General features: G+C 36.3%; 1 protein-coding gene across 6 annotated transcripts in view; it reads right to left on the bottom strand.

The window, feature by feature from the left end:
• USP25 (ubiquitin specific peptidase 25) overlaps positions 1-18,379 on the bottom strand; it is a 131,074-nt gene that overhangs the window by 46,534 nt on the left and 66,161 nt on the right. For all 6 annotated transcript variants that reach the window (XM_047721900.1, XM_047721895.1, XM_047721884.1 and 3 more), the window contains 6 exons: positions 13,799-13,872; positions 9,220-9,368; positions 3,624-3,751; positions 3,101-3,196; positions 1,184-1,342; positions 215-441 (listed from right to left, as the gene is read on the bottom strand). In XM_047721900.1, the coding sequence (XP_047577856.1) occupies positions 215-441; positions 1,184-1,342; positions 3,101-3,196; positions 3,624-3,751; positions 9,220-9,368; positions 13,799-13,872 (833 nt within the window). The remainder of the gene's footprint in view (positions 1-214; positions 442-1,183; positions 1,343-3,100; positions 3,197-3,623; positions 3,752-9,219; positions 9,369-13,798; positions 13,873-18,379) is intronic.

An 18,379-nucleotide genomic window follows, 5' to 3' on the forward strand; every position in this document is an offset into this window, starting at 1 on the left:
TAAGGAGTCCAGAGGAAATCTGTTGGTCTCTCTGAATCTGATAATAAGATCATAAAAACAGGTAGTCAGGCTAGTTTCTCTTGTAAAAAACAAAAAAATAAAAAATACGTTATAATATTTACATCTGAAGTCCAAAGGTAATTTCCCATCTCAATTTTCATATTATACCTATCTATCTGAGGGGACGGTAGCTATGCTGTGAGAACCTTCTTACCTCTGGTGTCATTTTCTATTTCTGTCCTCCAGCGATGTAAACAGCTTTCTAGCACAGAAAGTTCTTCTTCTGTTATGTGCCTTGGTGCTGGATGCATGGGCAAGTCTGGGGGTATCCGAGACTGCGTGAATGGTTTATGTATCACTGATCTCCCTGAAATGGCCGCTATTGATGCAGGTGACGTGCTTGGCAGTTCTGAAGAAGGGGCTCCCTGTTGTTCTGTTGTGCTGTATTTTTAAAGCATAAGGTATTTATTATTAAACTTTCTAAGTGGACGCTCTAGACAAAAATTGTGCCAAACACATAGCATTAAATTGGCTTATAATTTCAAAAAAGGCCTTTAAAAAAAGAGAGAGAAATATGTGGATTAATTTAATATATAATGAGATTTCTATTTTATTAACGTATAATGTATTATTTGTTTCAGGGGTACAGGTTTGTGAATCATCAGTCTTACACAATTCACAGCACTCACCGCAGCACATACTCTCCCCAATGTCTATCACCCAGCTACCCCATCCTTCCCATCCCCCTCCCTAGATTCTTAACATATGAGGAATACATTATTATCAGGATGAAATTGTGGCTTTATAGAAGAAATGGCTTAATCATTTCAATAAATCTTATGTATACCAGAATTACATAATACTTATCAGCTTACATTATAGGAAAAACCAACTTCATAAATATTTTCATGGATAAAAAGTGGAAATCTAAACCAAAATAACAGTAATTTGGAACAGAAAAAAATATGATAAAAATTCCAATCCACAACCATAAAATCTACTGAAACAGTGAAATAAGAAAGCACCCAGAAGATATATAATCTTGTAAGTGAATTTAGTATTTACAGAGTTCACTAAAATAAATCACAATGTACATTTTATAAAACCCTCTTTAAAGGTATCAATTACATCACTGTGTAATACAAGTAACATAGCGGGCTCCTGAATCAGGAAAACTTTTTACCTTGGTAATGTCTGTGCTGTGGAACCACTAGGTGGGGAACTAGCATCAATATCATCAATGGGAGACGTACAAACAGGTTTACTTGAAGCAAATTCCAGTGCGTACTGTAGAACATCTACCAAGGGGAATCGTTTGGGCCCCGAACCATAGCTTAAATATCTGTTAACCATAAAATGTATAAATGCTTCTTTCAGTTGTATATAAAGTACATTTGTTTGTTTTTAGTAACTGTTATAAAACATGATAGAAACACTTTAATAAATCTTCCTAAACAATGCAATTAATTTTGTTTTCAAATGAAGGTGTTTAAACTGAAGATACATTCAAGAAATAACTTAAATGTTCTCCAAATTACGGAAAACAAAGTTGATTACAACTGAATGTGTCAGTACACTGTTATAAATTTTAAATGCTGCTCTAAGGTGTAATCCAATAGGAAAATGAAAACTGACAGCTCCATTTCCTGAGACTGTTTTTATTTTTAGATCTGTCATCTGGTCTCATGATTAGGATGGTAACTAATATTGTCCTCCCCACCTTTTACTGATCAGTTTTGTTTGTTTTTTTTTTTTTTTTTTTAAGATTTTACTTATTTTACAGATCACAAGTAGGCAGAGAGGCAGGCAGAGAGAGAGGGGGAAGCAGGCTCTCTGCTCAGCAGAGAGCCCGATGCAGGGCTCGATCCCAGGACCCTGAGATCATGCCCCGAGCCAAAGGCAGAGGCTGAACCCACTGAGCCACCCAGGCGCCCCTGGTGACTAGTTTTTAATATGATTACTGATATCTTTTAGAAATAAAAATTATTGGGAAGCCTGGGTGGCTCAGTCAGTTGAGCAGCTGCCTTTGGCTCAGGTCATGATCCCAGAGTCCTGGGATCAAGTCCCGCATCGGGCTCCTTGCTCAGTTGGGAGCCTGCTTCTCTCTCTGCCTCTGCCTGCCACTGCCTGCTTGTGCTCTCTCTCTGACAGGTAAATAAATCAAATCTTTTAAAAAATGTTTAGAAATAAAAATTATTGAAATGCAATACATTATTTTTGTTTAAAAAGTTTGGGGCTTTTTCAATTTTCAAATTTACACTAATACAAATACTAAAATACAAATTAATCAGAGGTTGCAAACTGGGATCTCTCAGGCCACATTTCAGCCTGTGGACCTGTCTGAATTACAGAACATTTGGCTGTCTAGATTCCAGCGTCTTTTGGGAAGCTCTCAAAATCAGTGAGAGAGATTCACATGTGGTGTCACACGTGGTATCACCGGCTTGTGCAGATGGCAGGCACTCCCTCTCCACAGGGATATGCTCTCTAGGCTCCCCTTGCCCACCAGCTTACACCTAACTTGATTCCCTTCTTATAAAGTCTCTATGAGGTCCTAGTAGGCATGTGAGTTTGTATTTTCTGTATCAAGGAGAAAAACTCAGTCACCATTCATTTTAACGGAAACCTCAAGAGTGATGTTTAATTTCATACAAGAAGAAACCTTAAAATTTAGGTTAGTTTAACTTTGTTTTGTTTTTTAAAGTAATTTCTTCACCCAACGTGGAGCTTCAACTCACAACACGACCCAGAGATCAAGAGTTGGATGTTCTACTGACTGAGCCAGCCAGGTGGCCCTTTTTGGGATTTTTTTTTTTTTTTTTAAGATCAGTTTAACTTTCTCTTTTCAGCACCATGAGCCTTACCAGTGGACAATGAAAATATATAATTTTAAACACTAAAATAATCACTAATGCCAACTATGAATTATTTTAGTTTTTAACAAAACTCAGAACTAAACTATCCAAGCAAAATATGAATCGAGAGTGATTACTACTAGAATTATAAATCACCCAAAGCAAATTTAAAATATAAGATTCCAGATGGTCACAAAAATATGACTTCCTAGAGTTAGTTCATAATTTCATAAAAGTTATAATACCTTTCTAGTCTTTGTTGTAATACTGTAAGGTAATCTTTAAGTCTCTTGATTTCTTCCCGCTTTATTCTTGTTATTTCTCTGTTTCTGTGCATGTATCTATCAGGAAAAAAAAATAACAACATTACACTTTAAGTATCATGGAAATAGATACAATATTAAGTCTAGCCAATACAACAAAAGATCAATTACACAACAAAAGATCGATTCATCTAAAATTTTACAGTGAGATATCAGACAACACAGGAGAGTATTCCTTAAAATTCTTGCAGTTGCAATACTGATACAAAAATAAACTTTTTAACATCCTTGATACATTATTCCCAGTAACTATACTTTTCTAAGTAGAAAAAGAACTCCATTTTCCTTGACAAATAGTATTAGACATATTAAAAAACTAAAGACTTATTCTAAAGAATTAAAGATTAATTCTAAAGAAATTAAGCAAATTTTTTCTCTAAAAATAATAATTCTTTACTAAGTTACTTAGTCTCAAAACTAAGTCATGCTGTATACCAAACCATACCTGTCCAGATACAACACCTGAGGAAATTCTAATTTGTTGTGAATTTTTTCTGGTCTTCCCAATGCCTGATTGAATTCAAATCTTGACAATTCAAATGTTAACACAGGTGGCAGTTTGGTGAACCAATGCTGAAAGAAAACAACAACAAAAAAACCTTAATGTCACCTGTTGTCTTCTCCATTGCAGTGTTAGGCGCAGGGTGTGGCACTGGCATTTTTACATATATCATCACAGCGCTGACACCACGAACACATGACCAGATATGCAATTCAACTAAAGCCCGACTTCCTCCCCCAAAGTTTTCCACACCTCTTGGAAATTCCAGGGATGGGACTAATACCCAACCAGGAAAGAAAAAAATTTTCTAACAACTCTCCTTCTTCCACAATAATGATTTCCATTAAAATTTCTAACGTAAAGTAACAGACATTAATTAAAATTATGGCTTAGTAGCTCAAATTTTCTGGCTTCTTCAATATTATGTCACTATTACTACCAGGAATGGTACATATACTTATTAACCAACCACACTTCAAAAGCCTTGACAAAGAAACTTGTAGATATAGTACACACACACACACACACACACACACATATTTTTATAGCATAAATGATCACAATCCTTACTAAAAACTAGAAACAGATATTCCCTTGTTTTAATTTTAATTTTCCTACTGGAATTCTGACTAATTTAAGAAAAAGATCTCTTACTAATACGGAGTTTATACTAATGATAATTATATTTAAAATCTTTTTAAGTGACCAGTCTTTAAAGAATTGAATGCCTCATCACTGTGAGCCAATTCCTCCACAAACTTTGGCAATTGTTCAGTTAAGCATGAAGTGTAACAAAACTACAAAAGAGAATTACTTTCTCATAAAAAAGATTCTGGTTTTACATAAACATATTTTAAAGAGAAATGAACAAAAACTCATGAATCATCAAATGCAGAAGTAAAAATAATGTAATAAATTTTTAAATGCTTATTAAAAACCACTGTAAAAAGTAATTGCCATACATTAAACTATGCGTGATATTTGCAAGTGCCACGAAAGGCCACCACACAAATATCAACTAATTTAAATTCAAATATCCCGAAAAAGCAGTAATAGAACACACTTGGCAAACCGGATTTGACTAAGATCTTGAAAGTTGTTACTTTTCTCTACATAAATAAAAATGGTTATTCAAAACTATTTCTCCCTCCCAAAATGCTAAAGCTTACATGAATTGAAATCTCCTGAGTTAGACTTGGTTTATGTTTAACCAAACACTGAAGTTTAAGAAATGTGTTTTATACGACAATAAAACTGAAGTTGACTAGAGACAGTTACAAAAGATCTAGTACCAGAAGAATCTCTTAAGTTTTGAAATTTCTTGAGCTAAGTCTGTTTATTTATTTTATTCTCACCTGGCACTGTCAAGAATTTGCTTAATTCTAATACACATATATAATTACTACTAAGAATTAGAACATACCCCATACATATCACAAAGAAAATTTTTCTTAGGATAATATTCTCTTCTCCACTTTATGATACTAAAGTAAGTAGGTTTCAAGAACTATCACTTCAATATTTCATTGCGGTATTTTGAATGTCACCATTAAAATAAAATAGTTACATATTTTTAATTCACGGAAACCTACCATGGTCAATAGAAATAAAATCACCCAAATTGGGGGTATGCTTCTCAGTAGACCATGAAAAGTCCAGGAAATAACTTCCATACCTTAAGAAAGAATGTTCATAAAAGTTATGTAATATGTCTCTGTTGGGAATATATTTCCTTTAACAGCAATGACAGTTTTTTCCTACAGGAGTGGAAGGATTTCACTTTCTTATTCTAAATCTGATGGGGATAGAAAGAGATAGCTGGATATTCCTTTAATTCATCTTAGAAAATATTATGGGTTTGTCTACCCCTGTGATTTTAGAATTATAAGTACAGCAGTATATAACTAGAATTTTCAATATAAAACAATGAGATTTTTCTTTCAAAATATTATTTTCCATTCAATAAAAAACTGTATTTGCTTAATTGCCATACATTAAACCATACTCACAGCATGGTATGTCATGCTATATGCCACAGGTCATTAAAGGTAAAAATAATGCTTATACTTTCCATGTCTCTAAACATTTATTACTTATTATCCTATTATATTATATAATGAATCTACAGGAGTAATAGATTAGGGCAGTTAGTGAATAAAAACATAACATGGGCAACAAAAGTGCTGTTGAACTTATTATGACTACAAATCTAATTTAGCAAAAATATTTTCGAGAGAGAATGCAGTCATCTTTATGAACTGCAATAGCTGATTTTTTATTAATATGTTTTAAATACCTTGCTTTTGTGAGATTACATGAATTTAGGAAGCAGGGGACAGAAAGATCAGACCTACCATTTCAAATTACCACAGAACACCAAACAAAACCAGGATATCAATCAAGCACGAGAAGCAAACAGTTCCTATCCCAACTTGAAAATTAGTTTCAGTCATTTAATTGGGTTTACTCATTTGCCCTTTCACTCTAAAAGATATTATTTCCCATATAACATCTACATATATCTAGTATGATACATGTAGGTACCATTTCTCTAATTTAGTTTTTAAAGTCCTGCAAAGTTTCTTTTAGCACTTTGACTATAACTCAGTTCAACTCTGTGAAGAGAAAATCGGCAGTACTTATATTTTTAAATAAGTATTCCTGGTGACCGAAAATTTCCACTTCAGACTACCCTTCATTCCTAAGTTGTCAAGGGTACTTATAGAAAGACATTCCTTGAAATAATTCTTTGTCCAACTACAGTCTCACAGAAGAATTAAATATATTTAATTTTAGAAATACAGGTTATGTGATCCTACGCAGGTTTTAAAAAAAAATGGTGTAAAGTCATATATATTGATGTGGAAGGATACTCATGACATACAGGTGAGTGAAAACTGCAAGTCACAGGACAGTGTGAACAAATACAAATACTTACATGTGCAGAGCAGTAGTCTAAAGATCACATTATTATAGTGAATACCCGCACCGGAAGTGAAGTGTTTACAACCTGAGTTTTTTTTGCTCCAATAGGCAACCAAAAAACAAACAAACAAACAAACAACTCTAGGTTTCCTAGATAGTTTGATCCATCAATAAATTTCATACCATTTAGTTAAAATTTGTGATTTAGAAAAATATTTTATAAGTAGTTATCTTACATATAATTATTTTTTATTTATTCACTTTTCTCTTGGTATGGCATTCCAGACATTTAAACTCTTATAAGCCACTGGATATCTTTTTTTTTTTAAGGTTTTATTTATTTATTTGATGGGGGGGGCTCCCTGCTGAGCAGAAAGCCCAATGTGGGGCTCGATCCCAGGACCCTGGGATCATGACCTGAGCCGAAGGCAGAGGCTTTAACCCACTGAGCCACCGAGGTGCCCCAACCACTGGATATCTTAACATGAGTGATTCAGGAGACTAGAGGTCTTCCTAAATTACTTAACCAGAGCTATTTCAACAAAAAAGATGTTTCCTGTATCAAAGTAAATTCAATAACGTTTACTAAATAATAGTGTAAGAGATAAAAGGTGTTATCATCAGGGACAATGTTCATTTACAAACAAGGCTTAAATGTTACTTATTGGTGTTCATAGATACTTAAGAAGAAACAGGAAAGTTATTCTGAAGGACATAATGAGAGATGATAATTTAAGGACACTATTAAAAACTATCAAAACAGTCTACTTTAGCCAGTGATACTCTCTTAAACCAGGATGAATTATGATTGAAACTACTGTGTCCTACAGATCTAGGCAACTGGTAATAACATGTAACTGAGTCTGCTCTTATTAAGACTGCTTACAAACTGTTGAATTCAGAGAAGGAGACAAATCACTGTATCTGTTAGGTTGGATGTAAAAAACCTAGGCAAAAAATATATACACAGTATGGGGCATTTAGAGGATGAAGCCAGAGATGGAGGACAAACCAGGTTTTTTTTTTTTCTTTAAAACAAATAATGAAATTCAGATTCAATGTAAGAAAAAACATTTTTAAAAGCTGGGAATACGTAAGAAAGATTATTTAGCAATTAATTACTAAATTATTTACCAATAAAGCAATGTATATTTCATTTACAAGCTACTTTGATAGTATAAGGGGAATGCCATCCCTCCTTTTCCTGTCCAAACCCATCTTCCTATATGTTTACTAGAAAACAGAACACACTTTAGGCAGGGAGTCTGCTTTCCTGTTCCATTATGGAATCCTGAGAGAGTCCCAATCTTTAGAGACCAATCAATAAAATAAATAATCTTAATTTAAATATTCTTAATTGGAGGTCTAGCTGGAAATCACTGGTGGAGCTCTTGGGCGCACCATATTCCTACCCTGGATTCACATTTGACAACTCTGAAGTAGAGCCTAGGCATCTGCTGAGAATCACTGATATAGATGATCTATCAAGGAGAGAGAAAAACTATCTCAAATATCTTCTCTCTCGTTCCTCCCTCTCCTAATCTTAAAAAAAAAGGAGAGAGAGAGAAAAAAAAAGCCAGAAAATAGTAAATGTTATTTCTTTTTTTGTTTGGGTGTATAAGAGAAGGAAATGAGGATGAAGTTAAAGAGGAAATAATTAATTACACCTTTTTTAAAAAGCCCATATTCAGATAAAGGCAATTTATTTTCAAAGACACAAGAACTCAATCCCTGTTCAGAAAAACACAGAGATATAACTTAATATTTATTAAGCACCCATTTGGGGATAAAGTACTCAGAAACTTTTCTGATAACACTGAGACATTTCCTTCATTCAGTCAATAAGTACATATTATATAATTATATTTGCAGTCACTGTACTATCCACTAGAGATATAACAGAAGGACAAAGATGAAGATCCCTGCCCCCACGCACGGAGTTTACAAGTAGACAACTAGTAGCAACTGCTTAGTGAGAACTGATTTTGGAGCAAATGATTTGTCCTTTGCCTTCCATTATAATAAAACGTAAGGATGAGTATTCGTATGGGAGGATGGATATACGGATGGAGCTGATGACATGAATAAAGAGAGAGGTGGGTGGCAAGACAGAGACTAGTGGAAACAAATAAACAGGTTTATGTTCTTTAAATTTTATCTTTCTTAAGAAAGCAAGTTCTTCCATCTGCCCTTCATACACTTACACAGCAATTTTCCCCAAAAAAGGAATCTAGACAAATTTCAACACTATGTGATATAACATGTATCTGTATAAAATTCTACCCTAATCTCAGTGTTCTCCTTCTTTACTTTCAGGATTGGCATGCTACAGTGACTGGTACCTTCCCTAAATAGTCTAAACAGACACAACAATGTCCTAAAAGATGATTTTAACAGAACATTTTAATCTAATTGTTAAGTGAGAATTTAACATAGATTACAGACTTTTTTGTGCCCTTTCCCAAATGTCCAAACTACCATAATTAAATCCAAACACATAATCTGAGTATTCTCTCAGGTGTGAGGCAGCTATATAATTAGGGCCCTAAATTGTGCTTTATCGCACTGTAAGAAAGACCTGGGGAGAGAGGAATCATGAAGATGCTAAACTCACCTCTTGGCCTGATTTTCCTGAATTCTCTGAATGTAAGGACTCAATTTCTCCTTCAATCATAGCAGCTTCTAGGCACTCATGTAGATCTTTGAATCCATTGACCTGAAGCGGGTACTGACCAAACATTTCAGTATTTTCAAATTTTTTACCTATGGGAGAAGGGAAAGTTAATCATTACTTAACATGGCCTTTTAACCACTAAAAGGAAACGTGTACATGAATTACTCCTGAACCTGAAAACCATCACTCTATGTTCCATAGGGTAGTCACTGTCATTTCCTTCTTGGTTTATATAAGCACATCCAGCCGGAGATACTAATTACACACCAGTATGTATGTAAGTAATCACATGTATATGTCTGTGTGTATGTATATGTGTGTATACACACACACACACACACACACACACATTCTTTCAAAAAATACCTCCTAAGGACAAGACACTATGCTAAACACTGAGAATATATACAGCAGTGAACAAAAGAGATACATATGGCCCCTGAGCAGAGGAAACTCTCAGCCTCTTTTGGAAGAAAGGCATTACATTATTTGTACATTAACTGTATATATAATTATGAACAGAAAATCAATTATCCTTGTAAGTGTCATAAAATGTGTGGTGAGACAGTGTTGTGAGAGGGTACGAAAAGAACTAACCTAGTCTTTAGGGCCAGAGAGTAGACCAGGGAAGACTTTCAGAGCAAACGGACATTAACACTGAGACTTGAACAAGTGGGTGGGAGTTAGCCAGGCCAGACTGTCAGGATGCTGTGGAGAATTCGTGGCCAAGGAACAATGCACACAAAGACTTTAAGGATACAAAGAACTTGGTCTGTTTGAAGAATTAAGGGGACGTTATAACTTAGGGAAGCAATGGGGAGATGACAATGAAGAATTAGGTATGGGGTCAAAATCTTCAAAGTCTTATAAGCCTTTGTTAAGAATTTTTTTCCTCAGTATATTCTTTTTTTTTTTTTTTTTTTTAAAGATTTTATTTAGGGCGCCTGGGTGGCTCAGTGGGTTAAGCCGCTGCCTTCGGCTCAGGTCATGATCTCGGAGTCCTGGGATCGAGTCCCGCATCGGGCTCTCTGCTCAGCAGGGAGCCTGCTTCCTCCTGTCTCTCTGCCTGCCTCTCTGCCTGCTTGTGATCTCTCTCTGTCAAATAAATAAATAAAATCTTAAAAAAAATAAAATAAAATAAAATAAAGATTTTATTTATTTATTTGACAGAGAGAGATCACAAGTAGACAGAGAGGCAGGCAGAGAGAGAGAAAGAGAGAGAGAGAGAAGCAGGCTCCCTGCTGAGCAGAGAGCCCGACGCGGGGCTCGATCCCAGGACCCTGAGATCATGACCCGAGCCGAAGGCAGCGGCTTAACCCACTGAGCCACCCAGGCGCCCCTCCTCAGTATATTCTGAGTATAACACAAAGTTAGTGAATAGTTAAACCTGGGAATAAGAGGATCAGATTTACGTCTTTGAAACATCCTTATGGCTTCTGTTATAAGTTGGTGATAGGATACTGTTATAGAATCATCTAGAAATAAAGGCAGTGTGGAATACAGTGTTAAGAGTAGAAGTGCACAAAAGCAGATGAAATGACACAGACATTTAAACAAAGATTCAGGAAGGAGTAAATATGATTGGCTGATGGCTGGCTCACTGGCAGGGTGGGAGGCAGAAGAGTAAGGAAGGTACCAAGAAGGACACTGGGTTTCTGTCATAAACAACTGACTTGAAAGGGACGCGACTAAAAAAAGAGCAGAGAATTTTTTTTTCCTTTCGTGTTAAGGCAGTAGTGGCAATCATTATTGTAGAATAGCCCAAGGGATTTCAAGTTAAGAAGAGAGTTGGATACGAGTCTATAACTAAAATTAATCTTCTGGTCTAAAGCTACAAATGAGAGACTCTCTGGCTACTGACAGCAGTTTCATCAAGGGAGTGAAGGAGACCGCCAAGGGGACTTGCAGGCAGGAAAAGGCAGGGGGCGTGAGCGGAGTCCCAAGGATCTCCTACCTTCAGGTAAAAGAAGAGGCTTTAATTACAACTTCTAAGAAGTACCCACAGAAGCAGGAAAAAAAAAACAAGAGAATACAGTGCCAGAGAAGCCAGAGAAATGTTTTCAAGGACAGAGTACAGGAAAGAGGAAAAGGAAGAGAGAGTAAATAGCATGAACAGTTGATAGAAGTTCAGAATGAGAACTGAGTGGGAGCTGGCAGATCTGAACACATGGTGGGAACTGATAACCTTAGGAAGATCCCTTTTGGAAGAAGTCTGGAGCCACAAGCAAAAGTGAATGGGTTGAATAAATCGAGATTTAGCAGATAAAAACAAATGCCTCTCTTGAAAGGGGCTTAACTGAGTAAGATTAACTGAAAAATAATATGTGAAGGGAGTTCTTTCTTGTTTAAGATGTGAATTTCCAACCATGCCTAAATACCGATGAGGAAGACAGTACAGGGGAAGCTGAAGACACAAGAAAAAAGCAAGCTAATGGAAGGGAGTCAGGTCTGAGTGAAAGCATATGGGGATGAGATTCTGAGCAGATATAAACAACAACCTGATAGAAGACTGAATAATTCTTTATTATCTGGAGGGACAAAATAAAAAGAATGTGGTAGAGATAGGAATGGATTGAGGCTGTGGAGGCTGAAGCTCACATATCTGAGAAAGCTATGTTTAAGTACTCTGATACAAAATTACAAAAGGAAAGTTAGACTCAGGACCTCAGACAGGACCTATGACTAGATTTCATTAGCTTTGCCGTAAACCCATAAAATCTGAGGCAAGGTCTTTCTCAGAGAATGAGGAGCCAGAGAAGTTAGATTAGAAGTAGAAAAGATAAAAATCATTATTGCAGAAAATGAGATAGAAGACAGTGATTTAACAAAACAAGTATGAGTGCCAGGAGTGTTACAGGATTCAGACCAGTGAAGCTTAGTTGTCTACTACAAATTCATCATCCATTTACACGCAGCCCATTTAAGTGATTTTTTCCCAGTAATATTCAGGTACTCAGTGCACACAGAGAGATGATGAGTAGCTCAGTGATGGCCAGAGAATAGCCACAGAGGGAACGGGGGAAGGACAGTGTTAGATGTTTATAAGAAAGACCATAATGGGCAAAGAAGGAAGAAATAAAAAAAGGCCAAGAGGAACAAAATGAATGGGCCAATGGACTAAGTGCTCTGGAGAAGTTGAGGAACTTTTGCAAGGAGAGCACTTTAGTAAACAAACTCCAACTTAGAGCTGCTGGTCTAAAAGAAAGCATTAGGAAGGTATATGTAAGGGTGATTAAGAAAGGGCTCGAAAGCAAATCACTTTTACTGAAGCAAATACGTAGTTCACCTGGAAATGTATTAAAACCACTTATGTAGCACAGTAGTTTGAAACAACTAATAACCAGTACAAGGACGTCAACATTGATTGACAATTATTTCAATAAATTACTTTTAAGAATCAAGGTAACACAAGTAGAAAGGATATAAACAGTTCACAGTCACCACCTGATCATAGCTACTCTATTGCTTCAAACATATTACTTCAAGGAAAAATCAGTATGACAGTATGCACATCCCAAATTGGAAAGTAATGTCCTATGTAAAATATTCCACTATTTATATAATGAGTATTTATCATCTGAGGCAAAACAAAAACACAGAAACAAAAACGTACAAACACTTCAGTGTAACGTTCTCAATGCCTGACTAAATCCAAAGTTATTATCTGCCTTTTTCTGAATCCCAAACTGTAAAATTGTATTCAAATAAAACTTTGTAAGAATCCATTACTTAAAATTCTGAAGGAAAACCAATTTTGCAAGTTTTATACTCCAGGTGATCTGGGTTAACTTTCTAACAGTTGATGCATTGGGCCATTTGGAAAATTTAGAAACTTTTTCAAATGTTTCAAATTTTTTCAAAACTTCATGCTTTGGGATTTAGTAATCATTATTATTTGAAGTATACTTAATGAGTCAGTTCCCTTCCCTTATCAGGAAAACAAAAGAATAACTAACTGGTCAGACCCAGATTTTAAGTAATAGGCATTTAGGAAAGGTAGAGGAATATCACCCTTAAATCATTTTTTAAAAGATAAGAGTATGATTCTTTCTTGAAAACTAGAGCCTAAAGAATTTCATAATCACTTAAAAAGTGTAATACCTTGACTGTACTAAATTGCTAAATTGTTAAATGCAACTTTCAACATTCACAGAGTAGAAACCCTCAAAAACAGTAACCATCATACATACCAAAACCAGTATTCAACTCCAATATTACTTTCAAAAGCCCCCTTAATCCCTATACCCCAACAATACACAGAATCACAGAAGCTTTCCCAGCGAAAGAATATCAGGATAAAAGTATCAATTAGCATGTGATAATGCACCCTGTACCTTCCTTTTCATTCACTCAATTCAATCTTTTCTTATAAATGATTAGTAGCAGCAATGCAACAGAAACTACTAGACACAGCAAATCAAATTAAAATTAAAAACCATTCAACAAGTCACTCTCAAGACAAAAGTTAATACATAGTATCCCTTCAAATGTAATAAAGAGTAAACATGTGTGACCATACCTTCAAGTACTCCCACAGCAAGGAATCTTCCATAGAACAACTCTACCATGGGATTCTTTGGCTTTTCCTCATCCCTAAAGCATGGTTTAAAAAAAAAAAAAAAAAGTGGTTATAATTTTTGGAACTGTAAGTAATAGAGAAAAGACTCAAGGAACAATAATACATGCCAAGATGGTAACATTTGTGTGGCTGTCACTCACTCAGCGCTGCTACCTGCTGACATTACCTTGGTCAAGGCACTTATTACATGGATTCCTCCATTTCTTCACCTATCAACTGAGGATAACAATAGCAACTGAATTCAAAGAGCTGTTGTAAGGGTTAAAATGAGTTGCTGCATGGGACATTACAAGAGGACCTGACACAGTCTGTGTTCATGGAGTGCCTAACCTATCTATTATCATTGTTCATTTTAACCTCATACTTTTAGTCTTGTACAATACATGCTTACTTGGACTTGTTGGGAAGAAAGAAAAGCCACTCTTAGAGTTAATTTCTGTAAATCTTTAACGTATCATTTCCCACATTTAAATAGAAGAGTGGGAGCACCTAGGTGGCTCAGTGGGTTAAGCCTCTGCCTTCAGCTCAAGTCACGATCTCAGGGTCCTGGGATTAAGCCCCACATCGGGCTCTCTGCTCAGCGGGGAGCCTGCTTCCCCCTCTCTCTGCCTGCCTTCTCTGCCTGTTTGTGATCTCTGTCAAATAAATAAATAATCTATAAATAATTAATTAGTTAATTAATTAAATAAAAGAATGAAGACCATTCAAAAATAACAGCTTTCACCAATGAAGGAGCAAAACACCAGCTTTGACCCAAAGCAGCTCAGGAGCTACTCCATCCTTCATGCTACAGGAACAATTAGTCATTAGTGAATTTTCCAAATTCTTTAACATATACATTTTTTTTTCTTTCTCACTTGAAGCAAGCAGAAGTTAATTTTTTAACCTTTCTTTTATGTTTTGCTCTCTGTGGTCTGAAAACAGTTTATGTTGGTACTACTACATAAAAGTGTGTGGTATCCACAATTGTGTACTCGTGAATTTTGTGTTTGAGCCAATAAAACTGATTTGCTAACAAAAAAAAGGGGGAGGACATGGTCTCTTTTTAAATGTATTACATGCATCATCATTTACTTTACAACCTTTAAACAACTGGTGGGAAGTATTTCACTCAAACAATGCTCTGAGGTAGGATGGTAGTTGTTAGTGATTCTCAAAAAGATTTCTGGCCCTCTACTTCTAGATATGTGTTCAAGACATACTTTCCCACTCAAGTTTTACTTAAATTTTAAAAATCTGAATTGTGCTAAAATACATATGACACAAAATTTACCATCTACCCATTTTTAAGTGTTTGGTGGGTAGTGTTAAGTATATTCATACTGCTGTGCAACCAATCTCCATAAGTCTTCTCATCTTGCAAAAGTGAAGCCCTACACTCACTGAACAACTCCATATTTCTCCCTCCCCCGGGGGCCCTGGCGAGCACCATTCTTACTCACTGTTTCTTTGAGTTTTACAACTCCTGACACATCATGTAAGTGCCATACAGTGTTTGTTTTTGTGACTGACTTATTTCACTTGGCATCCATGTTGTAGCATGTGTCAGAATCTCCTTTTTTAAGGATGCTGTACTGTACATATGCCACATTTTGTTTATCTGTTCATCCATGGACGTTGGGTGGTTTCCACGTTTTGGCTATTGTGAGTAATGCTGCTAGGAAGACGGGTGTACAAATACCTCTTCAAGACCCTGCTATCAATTCTTAATATATACCCAGGAGTAGAATTGCTGGGTCATATGATTAATCTTTTTCTCAGCTTTAGTTTAAAATAACAATGTGATGATTTGATAGACATTGTGAACGGATTCCCTCCCTTAAAGAGCAATTCTATTTTTAATCCTTTGAGAAGCCACCATGATGTTTCCCATAACAGCTGCACCATTTCACATTCCCATCGACGGTGCACAAGGGTTCCAATTTCTTCACATTCCTGCCAACACCTGCAATTTCCTGAGGCTTTTTGATAGTAGCCATCTTAACGGGTGTACGGTATTCCCACTCACTTTGAAGTTAGGCAGACCACACGACTTGCTGTGCCCAACGAAATAGGAGCAGTACTACTATGTGGTAGGAACTGAGAGCCAGTGTACTTTTGTTGCCATGGAAACCCCAGAAGGGGTGACAAGGGGGAGCATCTGCTAGCTGAGGGCCCTGACTGAAAGAATGAGGAGAGCCCCTTGTTCACATGCACTGGGCACAACCTCTAACAGTAGGATATAAGCCTGCAAAACACTGGGGTCATTGCCACTTAACTATCTAGACCACTCTGACAGCTAACAGTCCCATTACTTCTATTTTACTGATAGTAAAGTTGTCGAGCAGGTTAAGTCACTTGCCCAAATCCACACAATTGGTCAGAAATCAAGGGATAAAGTGAACTCAAATCTGACTCCAAAATCAATGCGTCCTCTCCCACTATATATACTTCGTCTTTGGGCATTTTAACTCTCTGGGAAAAATTTATTTCATACCTCATGTATCTTATACTGTGAGAATAAAAAGGACTTGAGACTGATATGTGTGAAAGTAATGATCCAAAGATTGTCTCCCTGGATATAAAAATCTATGAATCTTTAGATATAAATATTAGTGGGAATCTCCTTTCCATAGCCTCCTATTTTTATGTAGAAAAAGAAAAAGAGGGGTGCCTTGGTGGCTCAGTAATTAAGCATTTGCCTTCAGCTCAGGTCATCATTCCAGGGTCCCAGGATTGAGCCCGGCATCAGAACCTGCTTCTCCCTCTCCCCCTCCCCCTGCTTGTATTCCCTCTCTTGCTGTCTCTCTCTCTCTCTTTCTGTCAAATAAATAAATAAAATATTTTAAAAAATTAAAAAAGAAAAAAAAAATCCTGCATCAGGTTCCTTGTTCAGTGGGGAGCCTGCTTCTATGTCTGCCTCTGCTTGCCACTCTGCCTGCTTGTGCTCTCGCGCGCGCGCTCTCTCTCTCTCTGACAAATAAATAAATGAAATCTTTAAAAAAAAAAAAAAAAAGGAAAGAAATGAGAGACCCACCACTTACATGAAAGCAGTAGTAAAGATAAATTGACACAAATATCAAAGGCTGAAAGAAATCACTACAGAAAATTTTTATCAGGGACATCTTTAGCCCTTGGGAATTAGGTTGGCACCGAAGGAGTACAAAGGTCTAAGGCAGTTGACAGAGCAAACTAGAGTGCTCTGGGACAGAGCTTCCCAGTATTTTTAATACCATTGGTATATATATAATATGCAGAGAACTTTGAGATAAAAAGATATACTTTCTCATGATCACAGAAATAGGATCAATATTGCCACGATCCATAATCTGGCTATCCATGGCATACAAATTGGAAAGCTCTGTTCTAAATGGGGAGAGCACAGAGATTCAAAGACAGTTTAGCTCCACAAACAGTAAAGATCAGACAGAAAATGATGGGGAAATGAACAAGGAGAGCATATTTCAAATAACTTAAGATTTCAGATGAACTGGAATGGAAAAGTTCTAGCTTCTTTTAAAACAGTGTGAGAAAAAAAGGGAGATAATCTGTTATTTACTATATCAGAAGAGGTGACCAGAACCCAAAGAAAATTAACAAGTATATAAATAATAATATATTATGTATAATATATTATTATTATTATTTATATAAATAATAAGTAAGATCTCCAAAATCAGAATAAAATGGCCCCCTCAGAAAGAAGGATTTAGGCACTCTACTGAGGCTACAGATAAAAAGCAATTGGGGGTCATGTACTGAACAGGATAAACTAAATGAAGTACTTCTAGAATATCTGGATAGATCTGAGAGGATGAATTAGGGATTTCAGTAAAACATTCACAGAATTACTGAGAGAACCTCAAAGACTCCATTACCACAGATGAGGATACAGATATTATTCATACTCTAAGGAAACTCAGGCAATGGATTTTTGGTATGAGAACTCTAAGGAAAGACACGAGGGACATGAGCTGTACTGGAGAGAAACCAGTGTGGACAACTTTCATTAGTGAATCACTAGTTCTCATCATAAGCAACCTATCAAGACAGTATCAGAGGAGGCGGCACTTAGAGAAAAACAAGTGGAAAGGCCAGAAAACAAACCTCAAGGACAGGAAGAAAAGACATGCATCCATCAAACTGGGCTGGCTCTGCATGAGATAGAGGCTAAGAAGCAGGTTAAACTTAAAAATTCAGCCAAACCTTCCAAAAAGAATAAAAAAATACAGATGTGTGTGAACTTTAGAGGCATATCCCACCCAGGAAAAAGTGCAGCAGGAGGAAATACACTCTAGGCCTAGAACACACAAAAGCTGGATGCTGGGGACTCAGCTTTCATAAGCAGCAACAGCAGATTCATGCCAGAATCTGATGGGGAGATTTTCCAGATGAAAGTAACATGAAGAAAGAAGCTCACGTGGAGAGAAGCAAGAAACTAACGTAAGAGGTGAGTCTCCCAGGCCTAAGCAATTCCACAGCAAAAAGCAACGGGCACAACCACTGGGGCACAAAAGTAAGTCACTCAGTGTAACACTCAGA

This window comes from Lutra lutra, chromosome 1 (genome assembly GCF_902655055.1).
Source record: "Lutra lutra chromosome 1, mLutLut1.2, whole genome shotgun sequence".
Lineage (NCBI taxonomy): Eukaryota > Metazoa > Chordata > Mammalia > Carnivora > Mustelidae > Lutra > Lutra lutra.